The following is an 18822-nucleotide window of genomic DNA, read 5'->3' as shown; positions in this document are numbered from 1 at the left end:
ATTATTTCATTAAACTGAGTTCCTAACATATAAATGCTTAATAAATCTTTGTCCAAAAATGCAGCATCTGGGGCTCGGAGAGGTGAAATGAGTTACCTAAGGCCACAGCTAAAGGGCAGCACAGCCAAAGCTAAGTGCCAATTAGCATCCTTTTAACGTCACGGTACTGCAGCTTTCATCATCCCCAGGGATCCACAGTCTCCTAGCACTGAGGAGCGCACAGGGCTCTACAGTCATCGTCTGGGTTCAGATCCCAGCTCTGCCATTTACTAGCTGTGTCTCTTTGGGAGAGTTAATTAGTCTCTCTGGTCCTGTTTCCTAATCTGTAAAATAAGGATAATAATAATTGTTCCTTATTCAAATGTTGAAAGATTAAGTAAATTAATAGATGGCACAGTGCAGGGCATTCAGAAGGTGAGTGCTTCCCTGCCTCTCCCCCAAGGGTATTTAGAGAGCATGATTAATGCACAGTCAGGAGGCAGGATTCTGGCTGACACCATCTGCTGTGATGTCATGGTACTTGAGTGGATTCTGCTAAGAGAGTCCCAATCAAGAGCCACGATTCCAGGCTAATGGACTGAATTATGGACCAGAAATGGTGCTTCCCAGCCTTTTCTTGTCCTTGGCACCCATAGAAACTGTGTTGTTGTATAGCACACTGGGTGGGGCGCGGGGTGGTGGCTTCCCTGCTAGCTCAGCTGGTAAAGAATCCGCCTGCAATGCAGGAGACCCTGGTTCGATTCCTGGGACAGGAAGATCCCCTGGAGAAAAGATAGGCTACCCACTCCAGTGTTCTTGGGCTTCCCTGGTGACTTAGATGGTAAAGAATCCCCCTGCGATGCAGAGACCTGAGTTGGATCCCTGGGTTGGGAAGATCCCCTGGAGAAGGGAGGGCATGGCAACCCACTCCAGTATTCTTGCCTGGAGAATCCCTATCGACAGAGGAGCCTGGCAGGCTATAGTCCATGGGGTCACAAAGAGTCAGATACAACGGAGTGACTAAACACAGCACACAGAACACACTGGAGTAAGCAGACAAGGCTGCTTGAGTCCCTAGGCTGCTTGAGTCTCTAGGCTCCCCCAGTCCTGTTCACTTGCTCCAACAACCAAGAGAACAAGTGGTTTAACCTACTTGCAACCTTCTGAAGCCTATTAATTGGGATGTTCTACTGAGATATTTGTCAGCATCTCCCCAATGCTTGGGCTTCCCTTGTGGTTCAGCTGGTAAGGAATCCACCTACAATGCGGGAGACCTGGGTTCAATCCCTGGGTTGGGAAGATTCCCCGGAGAAGGGAAAGACTACCCACTCCAGTATTCTGGCCTGGAGAATTCCATGGACTGTATAGTCCATGGCGTTGCAAAGAGTCGGACACGACTGAGCAACTTTCACTTCACCCTAATGCTTTAGTTCTGATTAGGAACATGGAGTTGCCCCCACTTAGGCTAAAAGTAAAACAGGTGCCAGTTTGACCCAAGCAGGCTCCTCTGGAAGGTGTTTAGAGAACTGATGTGCTGCTGTGTAGACTACCGAGAAGCTGTTCTTGCCTCTGGGAACCCTGCTATGAGGTCAAGACATGAGCCAGCGTAGGTAAAAGAGCAGCTGAGTACAGGCAGCACCTAAGGGTGAACTGAGCAGCCCAGAGGAGGCACCAGAGGGCCTTGGATGGAGAATGTCATTGTGCTCTCCCAGGAGACTGCATGCTGGCCTATCACCTTGGGGAACTTCTTGGCCATCCAGACACTGGCATTCAGTTGCAAGCGGAGCATCCGTTGAGGCCTTGGCCTCTCTGGCTGATGATTTGGTTGTTTGGAAGGTAGAAGAAACACTGCTGGTGTTGTGTTGTTAATGCTGGGTCAGCGAGGAAGACTGAGTTGGAATGTGTGGGTGACAAGACCCTCGGAAGAAAATGATCCTGGTGTCTTAGAATCAATAATATGAAATGAGTGGAATTCAGGGTGTAATCCCCCATGTATTCTAATCTGTAGAAGATTAGATTTCAAAAATATCAAACAGAGGGTAGATCTAAGAGGGAATATTTTTACATTCTGAAAATGTAAAAACTGAAAATATCAGGTAATCTGAAAGAGGAAGGCATTCAGAACCCACAGTTTAAAACAGTGTATTAAAGAGAAGAAAGTCAGTTCAGCTCAGTCATGTCCGACTCTTTGAGACCCCATGAACTGCAGCATGCCAGGCCTCCCTGTGTATCACCAATTCCCAGGGTTTGCTCAAACTCATGTCCATTGAGTCGGTGATGCCATACAACCATCTCATGCTCTGTCGTCCCTTTATCCTCCCTTCAATCTTTCCCAGCACCAGGGTCTTTTCCAGTGAGTCAGTTCTTCGCATCAGGTGGCAAAGGTAGGAGAAGAAGGTAGAACATATAAAAACAAGGGATGAGACCTTTTTTAAAAGGACCTCTATAGATGCACGCTTTGGTTGGAGCAAAAAGATGAACTATTTAATAGCAGAGCCATCTTGAGGATGGTATATGGAATTAACAGGACAGAAGAAGAGCTGCTCAACTTCTGTTTTGCTTTTCTCTTTTGACAAGGAAGCTAGTCAGTATACTAACTACAGAAGGTAAAAAGAACCAAGAGGATGAAATTGAAGTTGAAGATAAGACAGAGTAGTCAGGAAATACTTTACAGTTAAAGTCTTTATTAAAGTTAAAGCTTTACAGTTAAAGTCTTCAGGTTCAGGAAAAAAAAAAAAAAGGCCTTGAAGAAAATTTGAATATGTCATTGCTGAACCTACCAGTACTCTTTGAAAAACTGTAGGGTCTTGGGGAAATGCCAGAAGAATAGACAGGGAAATGTCATACAGATTCTTGAAAACTAAATTCTAAAACCTGGAGTGATAAGTTTGATGGTAAAATCAAAGCGAGTTTGAGAACAGATTTTTTTTAAAGCTCTTTAAAGTAGTGTTCACTTAGGAACAGAGTGGATTCGCTCAGATAAGTCATACTAATCTTTCAAGATTCTTAGTAGGCTACGAGTAGAAGGACTGTCTCTAACCTAGTTTACAATTTGTCACAAATCAACATTTAATATTGAAACATGAGATAATCTACCGATTTTAGAAATAAGGCAAAGATGGCTGCTAATATTCAGTATCATTCAGGAGGCCTTACCAATGCAATACACCAGGAAAGCAAAATAAAGATAAATGCTGGGGTGGGATGTGGTGGGAAATGGGAGGTGGGAGGGAGGTTCATAGGGCAGGGATATATGTATACCTGTGGCTGACTCATGTTAGTGTATGGCAGAAACCAACACAGTATTGGAAAATAATTATCCTCCAATTAAAAATAAATAAAGAATAAATGCTGGAAAGGCAAAAACAAAAGTCATGTGATTATCCCTAAAATACAAGTGAATTCCAATTAATGAGTCCAGCAAAGCGACCAGAGGCAGAAATAGCCTAAAGTTAGTAGTTTTATATATCTAGTAGCAAAAAAAAAAAAGAAGAAATGTAATAATGAGATCCCATTTCCAACTGTGACAGAACTGATATATAGCTAGGAATAAAGTTAGTAAGATATGTTCCATACTGTTACAGAAAAAGTTTAAATTCTGACTGAAGAACATTTAAGAGGATCTGAATAAATGCTAAGAAATACCTTGTGAATTCATTCTCCCAAATCAATTCTATTTAATGCTTCAAATCATAATCCCAGTGGGATTTTTTTTTTTTTTGGTAGTAACTTGAATTGTAATCTGGAAGAGTGAATGCATGAGGATAGCCGAGACAAAAAGAAAAACGATGGGAGAAAGGAAACAGGACTTGTCCCGTCAGATATTTAAGACTCAAATATTAAAACAAAAGGAATTAAGACAGTTTGCTGGGCCTCCCCGTTGCCTCAGTGGTAAAGAATCTGTCTGCCAGTGCAAGAGAATCGAGTCTGATCCCTGGTCTGGGAAGATCCCACATGCCATGGAGCAACTTAGCCCCTGTGCCACAACCATAGAGCCTGTGCTCCGCAACAAGTGAGGCCCCTGCAAAGAGAATCCATGCCCTGCAATGAAGAGTGGCCCCTACTCACCACAGTTAGAGAAAAGCCCACACAGCAACAAAGACCCAGCACAGCCAAAAATAAATAAAACTATAAAAATGTATTTTAAAAAGACAGTCTGGCGCTGGTTTAGCAATACACAAATAGATCAATAAAAATATGAAGAATCCAGAAATAGACACGGATAGATACTGTGTCTTATCTGCCTTACGGCAGAAGTGAAGAGAAACTAAAGAGCCTCTTGAAGGTGAAAGAGGAGAGTGAAAAAAACTGGCTTAAAACTGAGCATTCAAAAACCTAAGATCATGCCATCCGGTCCCGTCACTTCATGGCAAATAAAGGGGAAAACAACGGAAACAGTTACAGATTTTTTATTTTCTCGGGCTCCAAAATTACTGCAGATGGTGACTGCAGTCATGAAATTAAAAGACACTTGCTCCTTGGAAGAAAAGCTATGACAAACCTAGACAGAATATTAAAAAGCAGAGACATTAGTTTGCCAACAATGGTCTGTATAGTCATAGCTATGGTTTTTCCAGTGGTTATGTATGGATGTGAGAGTCGGACCATAAAGAAGTCTGAGCACTGAAGAACTGTTGCTTTTGAACTGTGATGTTGGAGAAGATTTTTGAGAGTTCTTGGACTGCAAGGAGATCCAAACAGTTAATCCTAAAGAAAGTCAGACCTGAATATTCATAAGAAGAACTGATGCTGAATCTTAAGCTCCCCTACTTTGGCCACCTGATGCCAAGAGCCAACTCACTAGAAAAGACCCTAATGCTGGAAAAGATTGAAGACAGGAGAAGGGGATGACAGAAGATGAGATGGTTGGATGGCATCACCAACTCAACGGACATGAGTTTGAGCAAGCTCCAGGAGATGGTGAAGGACAGGGAAGCCTGGCGTGCTGCAGTCCATGGGGTCACAAAGAGTCAGATACTACTGAGCAGTTGACTGAACAATGACAAATCCCCTGTAAGGTGGTTGCCTCTTGAAATCTTAGTCGGCTATACTGTAATGCCCGTGCCAACCACTAGAGGGAAACAAAGTTAAACCAGTCTTTGGAAACCATCTGCAAAGCACAGGGCAGTTTCCACATTGAATTCAATGACCAATGGCATCACCTCACTAGACACTCTTGATAACCTAGTGACAGGCATTGCTTTTATGCCCATTAAACAGAGACTCAAGGAAGGGACCTCCCTTGAGTATGGTCTGGGGAGCCTGGTGTGTTGCAGTCCACGGGGTCACAAAGAGTCAGACAGGACTGAGCAACTGAACAAGATATTGTGTATCAGTCATGGGCAATCAGGACAACTGAAATCACTCTAGGCTTTTCTTACAGAGGGAATTTAATACAGGGAGTTGATTACACAGGGATGAAGAACTAAGTGGCTTAAGTGACCAGTGAGGCAACTCAGAAATGAACAATAGTAGAACCTGTTTATTACTCCTAGAGCTGGGGAGACAAAGGGACAAAGAGAGATGTCAGTGTTCCAAAGCCTAGGAGCTGGGGCCACAGGAAGCCAGTCTAGTGCAAGCTGAAGCCCCAGGGGGCTGAGTGTTACTGCTGAAAACATCCTCAGAGGTAGAGAGAAATGAGGGAGAAATACCTTGGCTTATTTCCTTTTCCCACCTTCCAGTTTCTGTCGGTGCTTCCCATTGGTCAAACCTACATAGAAACCAGAGGGCAGGGAAACTGGAAAATGCATTTCCTTAGAAACAGAGCCGGGCAGGGGAGAGCAGAGAGTGGCTCTAAGAGGAGTCAGGAAGGGTAAGATAAGAATAAGCTGGGGAGAGGTGCCCAACCCAGCCTGGGAAGGAGCCAGTTTAAAGGATTTAGGTAGCTATTGTGAGGGAGAGGTCTCTTTTTTTTTTCCCTGAAATGTAGAACTAGTTTTCTCAACATCACTAAAGGACATGAAAACATGTGAGATGACAATCTCTGTTCCTGCCGTATCATTGAGAAGACAAGATGTGTGCACGGAGATGTCTCAGGCAGTGAGGTTCGGAGGAGGTCTTGGGATTTTCCCGATGAGTGCGTTTGGTGCCTTAAATAGAAGCCGAGGCAGATGGAAAGATGCAGCAGATGGGCAGCACTTGGGATGCTTGGCTAGCGGAGAGGTTGGAGTCCTGGATGGTGTCCCAAGCTCAGCCAGTTACCCACTGTGTGACCTGGTCACCTCCCCCTTCCCCCCAGTAGGCCCCCATTTCCCCATATGTGAAATGAGGAGATTGGACTCGGGCATTGTTTGTTATCCCTGGCTGCACATTGGATTTAGAGATAGATGATGTAATTAGCCAGGGTAAGGATTGTACATTGATTTTTTAAAAAATATCCCTTGGTTGATGTTTTTAATCAGCTTTATTAAGATATAAATTACATACTATGCAATTCACCAATTTAAAAATGGTACAATTCAGTGGTTTTAGCATTTTCACAAAGCAGTACAGTCACTACAATTTAATTTTAGAACATTTTCATTTCTCCTAAAAGAGACCACATGCCCATCCTCCCCAGTCCTAGTCTACTTTCTATCTGTATGGATTTGCCTATTCTGGACATTTCATATAAACAATTATGTAGTATGTGGCCTTTGGGGTTTGGCTTCTGTTACTTAGCATAATATTTTCAAGGTTCATAGATATCATAGCATGGATTGATATTTCATTCCATTTTATGACTGAATCATATTCTATTATATAGATATATCACATGGTATTTATCTGTTCATCTGTTGATAGACAGTTGGGTTGTTTCTACCTTTTGGCTATTATGAATAGTGTTGCTATGAATGTTTATGTACAAGTCTTTGTACGGACATATTTTCACTTCTTGGGTACATAACTAGGAATGGAATTGCTGGGTCAGATGGTAACTCAATGTTTAACCTCTCTGAGAATCTTCCAGGCTAATTTTCAAAGCAGTCGTGTCATTTGGCATTCCTAGCAGCCGTGTAAGGGGTTTCCTCTGGTGCTTTCGCTATTCATCCAGCATCTTAAACCACCTAACTGGGCTTCCCTGGTGGCTCAGTTGGTAAAGAATCTGCCTGCAATGCTGGAGACCTGGGTTCGATCCCTGGTTTGGGAAGATCCCCTGGAGGAGGGCATGGGGACCCACTCCAGTATTCTTGCCTGGAGAATCCCCATGGACAGAGGAGCCTGGTGGGCTGCAGTCCATGGAGTCTCAAAGAGTCAGACACGACTGAGCGACTAAGCACAGTGCAGCACACCTGGATGATATCTGAGCGGTTCTGTTTCTACAATTCTATGCTTTTTCGTCTAAGATTAGATCCTCAGAGCTGCTTGCAAAAGCCCACATCACCCAGAACTTGACTGAGCTATAGAGTGTGTGATTGGTTCCTCTGAGCACTTGAAAATTCGCAGCCTTATTTCTGAGAGAAAGCCCTGTAAGTTTCAGCTCAAGACCCTCCCCCAATCCTTGCCCTGCACAGGTCATAATTCTGGCAATGGATTCTGGAGGATTATTTTGAACATTTATACCATTATTTTACTAAATACTATAATTATTATAATAATTAGTGTAATAATGGTACAATAATATAATAATTATTATAATGTTACAATGTTATACTTATAAATCTCTGAAAAATTATCCCATTTTTCAGCATGCAATGCGTTTTGATTGAGTACCATCTGTTTGGTCTGCTGGGATCCCAGAGTCAGGGAGTGGGGAAGCTCTGGCAGGATCAGGCAGGGCCGTAAAGGTCCCTCCACCATGCATCTGCAGAGCTGTGTCCACTGCTGATACAGTCAAGAACATCCCATATGACACAGGCTGCCCCCGGAGGAATGCTGTTTTCTCTACAGTTGGAAGCAAAATGAGAGTAGGGGGCTTCTCCAGAGAGAAGGGAAGAGAAGAGATTAGATCCAGTTAGGGGCTTCCCCGGTGGCACTGTGGTAGAGTCCGCCTGCAATGCAGGAGATGCGGGAGACCAGGTTTTGATCCCCAGGAGTGGTAAGATCCCTGGAGGAGGGCATGGCAATCCACTCCAGTGTTCTTGCCTGAAGAATCTCATGGACAGAGGAGCCTGGCAGGCCACAGTCCATAGGGTCGCACAGAGTCAGACATGGCTGAAGTGAGTTAGCACGCATGCCCACACAACTTCTCACTCACATCTACTAACAGGGCACGTTACTTCCCTTCATTAAGTCCCAGTGTAAAAGGGGGCCACACCAGCTTCCTTGCAGGGTAACTGTCAAAGTTAACCATTAGAGTGCCTAGCGTGTGCTAGGTACATAGAAGCCCTCTTCTCTCACACCAGATCCTTCTCAACTGCCAGCTCATGCAAGCGTGCACCTCTTCCATCACCCTCTGAAAACCAGGACTTGTGACCTCCTTTCCAGAATGCCAGAAACCTGGTGAACCTCAGTCTCTGTTGACAGTGAGCATGGAGCTGGCCTCATGTCTTGGATCTCAGCCTCTGGGCCCTGAGGCTCATGAGCTGCTGAGTGCTGCTAGGTGGGCATGGCCTCCATTGAGGTTCTGTGGACAGGGCAGGTGCAGTGGGTGCCATTACATCATAGCTTATGTGACCATCACCCCCTGGAGTTCTGCAGGGAACAGTCCATGAGGCCAGCAGCAGTGGTTTCCTTAAAGGACCCACAACCCCACGCAGTGCCATCAGTTAGGGTCTCCTGGGCGGTCCTCAGTGTGAATGAGCTGAGAAAGCACCCAACTCATTCCACTCCTGCTTAGGAATCTTTGCTCTTCTAGAAACTCAGACCCTGAGAGACCCATGCTGCTTCTCTGACCCTTCTCTTCCCATTTGTCTCTTTCTCAGCCTTCCCCAGCAGTGTTGTAAAGTGAAAGTGACATTAAATACGCGTTATCACTCCCTGCACATATATTGATTTCCCTGTTTAACTTTTCACTCTGGGTTTCTTAGAAATAAAACACACACACACGCTTTTAACTTGGGAAGACAAGAAGATACATGATATTACTGCCTTGTTTCCAGTCCATGGCAGACATCACTAATCAATCACAGCACTCCCTCCTCCTGAGCGGGGCGCAGCTTCAGTGTCCTTTTTCATCATACATTCCAAGCGGAGAGTGAGAGTCGGTTGGAGTGAGCATGGGAGATATCTATTTATCTATTTACCATTCCTCAGAAATTCTTACTCAAAACTTACTCAAACCTCCAGCCCTGAATGTACTCCAGATCTCTGCTGTAGGGCACCTTGTTCCTTGGGGATTCATTCTCACATTCAGTGTGACCGATTTGAAATGAAATCATGGTTTCTCTTCTCCAAGTAGTCCTCGCTCCCAAACTCCTTTCTCCTGTTAATAGCATGCCATTTTCCTGGTCCCCAGGCTAAAACATTCACAGTTTTCTGACCCCTCCGCGTCTCTGTGTTCTCCCCTTCTCAAGTCCTGCCAATGCCCCCAGCCTGTCTCTCTGGCTTTAAGTGTTTCTCTGGTTTGTTTTTGCTGCCTCGACCATTCGGACCTTAATAGGCGGGCAGCAGTGTGCTACTAACAGGGTGGGTGGAAGGTGAGCCTCAAGTTGTGAAGCCTTCCAAGCCAAAGGGCATTTTGTCTGTTCTGAGCTCCCAGTCTCTGTGCCTCCTTAAGACAGATATTATTTTCACCGTCCTGGAGACACGGGAAAATAATGCCCACGAGCTCTGCACTTCACACCCTGTTGTCACATCCCAGCTCCACCACTGCATTCATCCTTCCTCCCCCTCTCCCTGCTTCTTTCCTTCTCTCCCTCCTGCCTTCCCTTCCTTCTTTTATCAAATATTTATGGAGCACCCATTGTGAACTAAGCAGGGCCTCTACATGTATAAAATGGGACGGTCAGTGTAAACTATGTAACCCAGTGCCTGGGGCAGAGCAAGTACTGGGTAAATGAGTTGGGGGCGAGAGTAAAGGCTGATTTTCTGGCCTGGAAATGCATCCAGAAATCACCTGACCCCTTTCATGTCGCAGAGAAGGAAACTGTGGCCCAGGGCAGCTGGCCAAGATTCCTGCACAAGGTTGGGCAGAACTAAGACGAGACGCTAGAAATTTCAGTGACAACTCAGTGCCCTTTTTTTCTGCTGCCACTGCTGCCTCCACGAGGAGGGTGAATAGCCTTGGTTGTGCTTCAGGTTGGAGAGGTGAGGCTGACTGTGACCCCAGAAAAGACACACCCACACATTCTTAGATACACACACATTTATTTCCCTGTTGAACTGTCCTGAGCAAAATCTCTAGGAGGCAGCCAGGGTGGAACCAGAGACCTAGCCCATGGAACAACATAGGGGCAAAAAAGTGCAGAAAAAAAGTACAAAAAAAAAAAAAAAAATGCTGTTTCTTCTGAAAAGCATCCTGTATCTCCAGCAGAGTCCTCCTCTGAACCTCCTCCCCCTGTGCCCCGTGCGCCTAGCCTGCACACCCCGCCTGCACTTCTTCAGATATAGCCCAGAGGGGCCCCCCTCTTCCATCCACCGAGTTCATCTAGCCCATCATAGTCTCTAGGGTGTCTGTCCTCCACACAGCCCTCCACGTGAATTTTCTAAAATGGAACTCTAATCATGTCACACCTTTGCTTAAACCTTTTCCACTTGTCATTCCCGCTCTAGCCATTCCGCTTTTTCAAATGTCATTCCTTTGCTCATACTATTCCTTAGGATTCTAATAGCCATTTCCACCTTGGCATTAAGAAGACATTCCACAAAACAAATAAGCAAAAAACAATAAGAAAACAACACACCATCACTGATTTAGAGCACATGGGTTATAAATGGGAGAAATCTAACTACATCAAACATAAATAAATAGGACTTATAATTGAGAAGTTCAGTGGTAGACCAGCTTCAGGCATGGCTGGAACCAGGGATTCAAATGCTACCAGTAAGGGTTCCCCCACCCCCTTTTCATCTAGCTTTAACCTCTGCTCATCTCGTGTCCCTCTGTGCATTGACCACGTCCCACAGATACTTCTTTGTGTCCAGGGAATATAATTATAAGTAGCCTCAACTTATATCATCCTCATAGCCAAACATGACTTATCTATGAGGCACAGTAGATGCAGGGCCTTGGGCTCACAATGCTTTTAGGGGCCCACAGAAATGATTTCATTTCTTTTAAAGTCAGAAGAAAAAAATGAATTTTTGGTTGAAGAAAATGGTTTAATATCTGATATTAATATATTTGTTTTGTTTTATAATATAAATGCAGTCATAAAATGTATTTTTTAATATTTTTTCTAGAGACGAGATGAAGGCCAAAGGGCTTAGGGCCCACAAAAGTCACAGTAAAGCCTTATTTGACTCTTAAAAAGGAAGAAAGACCCTTTCTCTCTGTTTCCATGTGTTAAACCTCCTGGAAAATCTGATTGTCCCTGATTGGATCATGTTCCAGAGCAAGTCCCTGGAAAGAGGGAGAGCTCTGATAGGTCCACCCTGAGGGGAGTTATCAATCTCATGCAAACACAAGAAATATAGTTTCCTGTTAAAAAAAAAAAAAAAAGATTCTGTTTTAAGAAAGTCCATCAAAACTTGACTATATCCCCCAGTGGACTCCCTTCTCTAATGATTCCTTGCCCAACACCTTTACCAGCCCCAGGAAACTGGTTGCCTTCCCCTGTACACTCCCTTCACGGCTCATTCCAGTGTGACTGTAACTGATTAAATGACAGTTTCCTACCCTGGGGTGTGAGCTCCCTGAAGACAGAGTGAAGGAATAAGCAGCAAAAATCTGGTCTCTGGGAATGAGCAGAAAAAGGGATTGGCTCTGCTTAGGGGTGTGAGGAGAACTTTGATCTGGGTTTAAAGGCTGGAAGTCTTCCTGGAGGAAGGGGTGCTTTAGCTGAATTTGGTGATGAGGGACAACTCCAGGGAACAGAAAGAGGTGAAAGGCCCCAGGACAGGAAGAACTTGGGGCTATAGAGAAGAATATAGCCAAAGATGAGCTGCAAAGAGAATGGGATGAGATCACTGGTTGGGGAGCGGGGGGCAGGCATGAGTGATACATAAAGGAATTTGGATTTTTTCTTGCAAACCAAGCTCTGAGCCTTGGTCCATGGAGGGGTGAAAGAGAGCCTGAAATTGAGTGTGAAATGTTGTGTCTGGGTGTCTTTTTCTGCGGAGAAGATCCATAGCTCTCATCAGATTTCATCTTAAGAATCACTAGCAGCAGAGAGGTATTCAAGCTCCCGGAGGGTGGAGTGCCACACTCTAGACCATAAGCAGAACAGCTCTCTGACTGCTGCTCTGTAGAGATGGGCTCAAGAAGAAGTAGAGGCTGGGAGAGCTTTGAGAATCTGTTTCAAGAGCCTTATGGCAATAACACCAAGTGGAGCAATTGGAATTAGAGGTAGCAGTAACATTTAACAGGTGCTTTCTTCATGGTGGGGTTGATGGAGAGGAGGAGAAAGTGACTCCAAGGCTTCTAGTTTGTATCATGATCTTATTATGGTAGGGTGTTTAATGAATTATTTTTTAATTTGATGATTGCCTTTGATTTATGCTTCCCATTTAGATGATGTATTTTTTTTTAATTGAGATTTATTTCAAACTTAAGAATTTTTTAAGGGTTATCATCTCTGATAAATACAAATTTCCACGTTCTGCTTTTCCTTTGAGTTGCTGTTGTTGCCGTCGCGTCCTGTTCTGCGGTAACTCTGCGGAACTGTTTGTTACACCTATTTCTCTTGGTTGTCAATGCTTGGAGAACATCATTTAAAGAATAAACAAGGGTATCAAGACTCTCTGCTTTTCTAAATCCTGACTTTGACACCCTCCACAGCTACCCGCTCCCTTCCCCAGGGCTCAGCAGCTCGGACCGGCTGCCTTTCGGCCTCGAGGAGAACGGGGGCACTCCGTTCACCGCCAAGGCTTCGGGAAGGCACCACCATCACCACCACCAGCACCAGCACCACACGAACTATGGCCTCTCGCTGACCCTGGAGAACAAGGAGGGGCTTTCCAGGTCCCCAAACTCCAGCAGCAAATCCCTTACAAGTAAGTTGGGGCATAGGGGGCAAGGTGGGGGAGCGGTTCTGCAGGGCGTGGGTGACTTTCCAAGATGCTCAAGACATTGGTGCAGCTTGGAATGGTGGTAATATCTGCACTGGGTTACCAGGTCTGGGTGAGGGCAGACAAGAGCCTTGTGCATTAGGCAGAGGTGATTTAGGGATTATGGTTTACCCGCCAACTCTGCTTTTGTTATGAGGGAGCAGATGTCTCTGCCTCATTCCACGCTGTTTCTCTGCTCCAGCACTGGCTCAAGCGGTGGAACACAGAGGGGAGTGAGGTGACTGAGTCTCACATTCTGTCTCATTCTTGCCTTCTGAAAGCAAGCTGTGAAGTAGATCTAGTGCACACTGCCAAAGTAGTCACAGAAATGGAGAATAAACAAATTAGAAAAGTTTTTACGGACCTCCTTGGAGTTCCAGTGGTTAAGACTTTGCCTTCCAATGCAGGGGGTGTGGGTTCGATCCCAGTCAAAGAACTGAAATCCCACATGCCTCGGAACCAAAACACCAAAACAAAACAGAAGCTATATTGTAACAAATACAATACAGACTTTAAAAATGGTCCACATCAAAAAAATCTTTTAAAAAAAGGGAAAAAAAGAAATGTTTCTAGCAATATGACAGGGTGATTTTGTATCTGTTAAAACTAATTAAAAATGTGGGCTTGGATTTTGTATGCCTGTTCTTTTCTTTTTCTAGAAAATCCTTTTTATTATATTTTATCAAAGAATTTGTGTGTGACAGGAGGTGGGGGGAGAACTTGTTCTTTATCACATGTGGTTTGAACAAGTGCCAAGATAGAGGTGAGAATCAAGAGGCTTGGATTCTAGTTCCCATGGTTGAGCCAATCCCCTCTTGGATCCAGGGTTTTCTCAACTATGGAATGGGCTGGAGGGTATTGAGATGATGGCCAAGGGAACCTTACAGGTCTGATATTTCATGAGTCTGTGGCTGGTGAAAAGGATGAGCCATTGAGCCTTCACTTGTAGACTGTGAATAGCAATTCTGGGTTGGCTGAGCTAGAAATGGTAACTCATCGTTCACTTTGGTATTGAAAAATTGATCCTATCCTCACTATCCAGGCCGGATTACTGGAGTGCGTAGCCATTCCCTTCTCCAGGGATCTTCCCAACCTAGCGATCAAACCCAGGTCTCTCGAATTGCAGGCGGATTCTTTACCAATTGAGCCACCAGGGAAGCCCCCATATACGATTAAATAAATCTTTGGTCACTCGTATTTGGAGTATCTGTACAGGTGTCTGTCTCCCAAATGGACTAGAATTGTGTCTCATTCACCTCCTTATTCCAGCTTCCCAGATCCCAGTTGCTATCAATGCCTGGCACAAACTTTAATATGTAATGAATACCAAATGTTTAATGAATATTTAATGTACCCACAGATGTAAACAAGCTAGTGGGAGGAGTGGTGGTGAACTAATCCAACATACAATGAATTTGATTTTAGAAGTATAACATGGTTTTTAAGAGCACATTCGTCTGCCTGTTAGCCTGAACACGAATCTTTCTAATGTGCATAGTGCTTTCCCATTGATAAAGCATTTGCACATGAATTACCTCACTTAATAATCACAGCAACCCTGCAAGGTAAGTAATTTTATTTTCATTTGAAAATGGCTCAGAGGCTCAGAGAGGTAAAGTAATCTGCCCAGGGTCATCCAGCTCACATATGGGGGACTTAGGCCTTGAAACTTTGACCTTAAAGTATTCTCACATCCCACCTGCTAGTACATTCCTGAGAGATTCAAGCTGCCAGAGGAGGAACCAGGCAGCAAGGCTCTGAGGGTGGTCTCTGGCAAGTGTCTTGCATCACCTATATCTCTCTGCCCTTCCAACCTTTCCTTACTCACTTACAGAACTGAGTCCGGGAACACCTGCCCTTTTCAGCGAAGCCGCTGCCCATCTAAAGAAGCTGGAACTGGAAACTGTGAAGCCTGCTGGACCCTGGCCTGCTCTGCACATCAATATAAATAAGGTGCCAAGAACCAGAGCTGGGTGATGCATGTGGACCTGGGGTTCACTCACACCTCTCATTATGACCCCGCCTGCCTCTTAAAGCATGTGCCTTTGTCTTGGAGGGATTTCTACTCAACTTCTCATGACATTTCTGCTCAGGCATGTCTCTTAGGAGCCGAAATTCACTTATATTCTTTTGGGGTGGGTTACAGCAGTAGGGGCTGCCTCTGGTGCTGAGCCCCTCAGCCTGGATCTGTTCGTGGTCCTCTCCATCCTTCTAACTGAAGTTCCTCCAGGGAAGCCTCCACATTTACCTCTTTGCAGTTTTACTCCTTGGTATTAGTCTGCATGGACTGCTATCACAGATTACCATAGACCAGGTGGCTTAAATAGCAGACATTTATTTCTCATTGATCTGAAGTTTGGGAAGTCCAAGGTCAAGATGTGGATGATTTGGTTCCCTGGTGAGAGCTCTCTTCCTGGCTGGGAGCCAGTTGCCTTCTCACTGCCGGAATAGAGGGCTCTTTCTTCCTCTTCTTATAAAGCCATTAATCCCGTCATGAGGGTCCTACCCATGTGATTTTATCTCAGTCTAATTACTACTTCTCAAAGGCCCCATGCCCAGATCCCATCACAAGGATGGTTAGGATTTCAACATATAAATTTGGGGAGGACACAGTTCAGTCCATAGCACTCTCTGTCTCTCCCCGACAGCACCTGGCACATCATAGATATTCAGTAACTGTTTGCTAACGGAAGGAAGGGAAGGATTAGAGTAGGGAGGGAGGGAGACTTCCCTGGCTGTCCAGTGGTTAGAGCTCCACACTTCTGTTGCAGGGGGCATGGGTTCAATCCCTGCACAGGAAACTAAGATCCCGCATGCTGCATGATGTGGCCAAAAAATAAAAGGCTGGCTTATGTATTAAAAAAAAAAATCAAAAAATAAAAAAGTAGGGATGGAGGTCTTGAGGAAGGGACTGGGCAAAGACCAAGTTCTCTTTTGGCTAGACCTGTTCTTATATCCAAATGGGCAGCCTTATAAAAACCAAGTTATACCTTAGAACTGTAGAAAGCCAGTGCTGGAGTCAATCTATCATTTACTTCACCCTTTTTAACATCTCAGACCCGAGGAAGGGACCTGGCATTCTCGAAGTCAGAGCAGTGGCTGAATCCCTGGACACCTGACTCCCAGTACAGTGCCCTTTGCACTCGCACATGCTTCTTCAGTTCCTACCCTAGGGTCGCTCGCCTTAGGCTCTAGTGATATTTCAGCCTGATGCTTTGGGGGAGAGCCTGTCCTGTGCATTGCAGGATGTTTTGCAGCACCCCTGGCCTCTACCCCATCCTGGTGTGACAACCAAAATTGTCTCCAGACATTGCCAAATGTCCCCTGAAGGGCAAAATTGCCCCTGGTTGAGATCCACTGTTGCATACACTTTTAAAAATCCTTATAGGAATAGTCTTCTTTACTCATGGATCATTTTTTCTAACCCCAGTGCCTAGCTTTGCTCTTTGTAAGAGGGAGTTAACAATTTGGAATTAATTAACAATATCAATTTAATTATTAATTAAATTATTTTTAAATTATAATTTATAGTTATATTAATTCAATTTTATAATATAAAATACATTAAATTATTAATTACCAACATCACTTTGCTGACAAAGGTCCATATAGTCAAAGCTATGGTTTTTCCAATAGTCATGTATGGATGTGAGAGTTGGACCATAAAGAAGGCTGAGCACCAAAGAATTGATGCTTTCAAACTATGGTGCTGGAGAAGACTCTTGAGAGTCCCTTGGACTACGTGGAGATCAAACTAGTCAATCCTAAAGGAAATCAATCCTGAATATTCACTGGAAGTACTGATGCTGAAGCTCCAATGCTCTGGCCACTGCTGCAGAGAGTCAACTCATTGGGAAAGACCCTGATGCTGGAAAAGATTTAAGCAGGAGGATAAGGAGGTGACAGGATGAGATGTTTGGATGGCATCTCTGACTCAGACATGAGTTTGAGCAAACTCGAGGAGACAGTGAAGGACAGGGAAGTCTGATGTGCTGCAGTCCATGGGGTCACTAAGAGTAGGACATGACTTAGCAACTAAACAACAACAAACTATTAATTAATTATTTGGAAGATCTGGCCTGGAAAGCTCCCATTCCTTACCCAAGTTGATGAACATAGGAACATTATACCTCCTGTCTGGGCTGTTCCTCCACCCTAGACATCCCTCTAGCCTACACTAGACTTCCAGAGTTTCTCAGAAGACCCTCCATCCCCTTCACCCACCACAGTAGGGAAGCCTCGGGTCCCTCTGATCACTCTTGAGCCCCAACTTTAAGATCCTGTTCACCTACTTTTTTCTTCAGTACTACCCTCAATGATAGTTGGCTGGAAAAATAATTCTTCCTTCAGAATGGCACTTATATTCATTCAATCAACACATCTTCATTGAGCAGGCTTGTGCTAGCTGTTTGGAGTCAGCCTAATGGATTATGTGCCTGGGATTGGTCTTCTTTCTCTTAGTCTCCAGGTTTTCAACTTTTCTTCTGCAGTCCACACAATAAATCATTTTAACAAAGGCTTACCTGGAGCTTGGCAAAATCAAAAATATTTTGCAGGAAAGTATAGCATACAGTAGCAGAGAACTCACAAGTTGTATGTAATTTGTAGTTGCTGTGAATCTTGTGGGACATTAACAATCGTGGCTTGCTCTGGGTTAAGGTGTAGCTGAGGCAGCTGTGAGTTATTGAGCACTTGTCATGCACTCAGGGCTTCCCTGGTGGCTCAGATGGTAAAGAATCTGCCTGCAAGGTGGGAGACCCTGGTTTGATCCCTGGGTCAGGAAGATCCCCTGGAGAAGGGAATGGCTACCCACTCCAGTATTCTGGCCTGAAGAATTCCATGGACAGAGGAGCCTGGTGGGCTACAGTCCATGGGGTTGAAAAGAGTTGGACATGACTGAAGGATTAACTTTTACTACTCTCATGCACTCAAGCAATAATGCCCCTCTTTTCTCCTTCACGTGAAGAAATGGATCAGTGAGCATGGAGAATAGAGTGATGCCAGATAACCATGACTTTGTCCTAACACATAGACAAGTATATGACTTCACACTATGATTCCTTGTCATTAATAAAAACAATCCTTGCAACAGGCATCATAAATTATCATGGTACCACAACTGGGAACCAATGGTTCTGATGGCTTTTAAGGTTTTTTTCAGTCTCAAGAATCCTCTGATTCTTCTAAGGTTTGGATATGTTAATGGTGAGAAGACATTCTGATTGCCCATTTCCAAAGGTGCACCCAAAATTGTCACAGACATTTGAATTTCATCAGATTTGAAACGTGTAGACAATTTGTATCAGTAGTTGAAAACTGCATCTGATCACTTCTTTATCCCTGAATGACATCCTTAAACAGAAGGGCTATTTACAATGACAATTATATCAAAGCCCAATTACCATTCATCTGTGTGTTTTGAAATCTGAATTTCCATATTGAATGATACAACCTCTTTTCACAATTCAAATTGAATGTAAAATACAAAATATGGTTACACAAAAGAGAGAAAGCACAACATTCCTGGAGCCATCCTCCTGGATGGAATTATAGTCTTGCTGTAATTCAGATGTTTACCCCTCATAGAGATGGCTTTTATGCAAACATAAATACAATGATGATACTCAAGGTTTCCAAAATGTATGTTGGTTTTCACCTGAGTCAAGTCAGAGAGCTGAACAGTAGCTCCTGCTTTGTCAGATAGAGCAAGAATAAGCCAGCTTGACAGAGAAGGCAATGGCACCCGACTCCAGTACTCTTGCCTGGAAAATCCCA

At 44.3% G+C, this 18822-nt stretch overlaps 1 protein-coding gene across 8 annotated transcripts in view; it reads left to right on the top strand.

Moving 5' to 3' along the window:
* The window catches only part of EPB41L4B (erythrocyte membrane protein band 4.1 like 4B), a 138390-nt gene that overhangs the window by 83337 nt on the left and 36231 nt on the right, over positions 1-18822 (top strand). For all 8 annotated transcript variants that reach the window (XM_027550462.1, XM_027550469.1, XM_027550467.1 and 5 more), the window contains exons 16-17: positions 12779-12993; positions 14882-15000. In XM_027550462.1, coding sequence (XP_027406263.1) covers positions 12779-12993; positions 14882-15000 — 334 coding nt within the window. The remainder of the gene's footprint in view (positions 1-12778; positions 12994-14881; positions 15001-18822) is intronic.

This window comes from Bos indicus x Bos taurus, chromosome 8 (genome assembly GCF_003369695.1).
Source record: "Bos indicus x Bos taurus breed Angus x Brahman F1 hybrid chromosome 8, Bos_hybrid_MaternalHap_v2.0, whole genome shotgun sequence".
In the NCBI taxonomy this organism is placed as follows: domain Eukaryota; kingdom Metazoa; phylum Chordata; class Mammalia; order Artiodactyla; family Bovidae; genus Bos; species Bos indicus x Bos taurus.
Note: the sequence above shows the minus strand (reverse complement) of the source record. Positions and strands in the feature narration are given on the sequence as shown.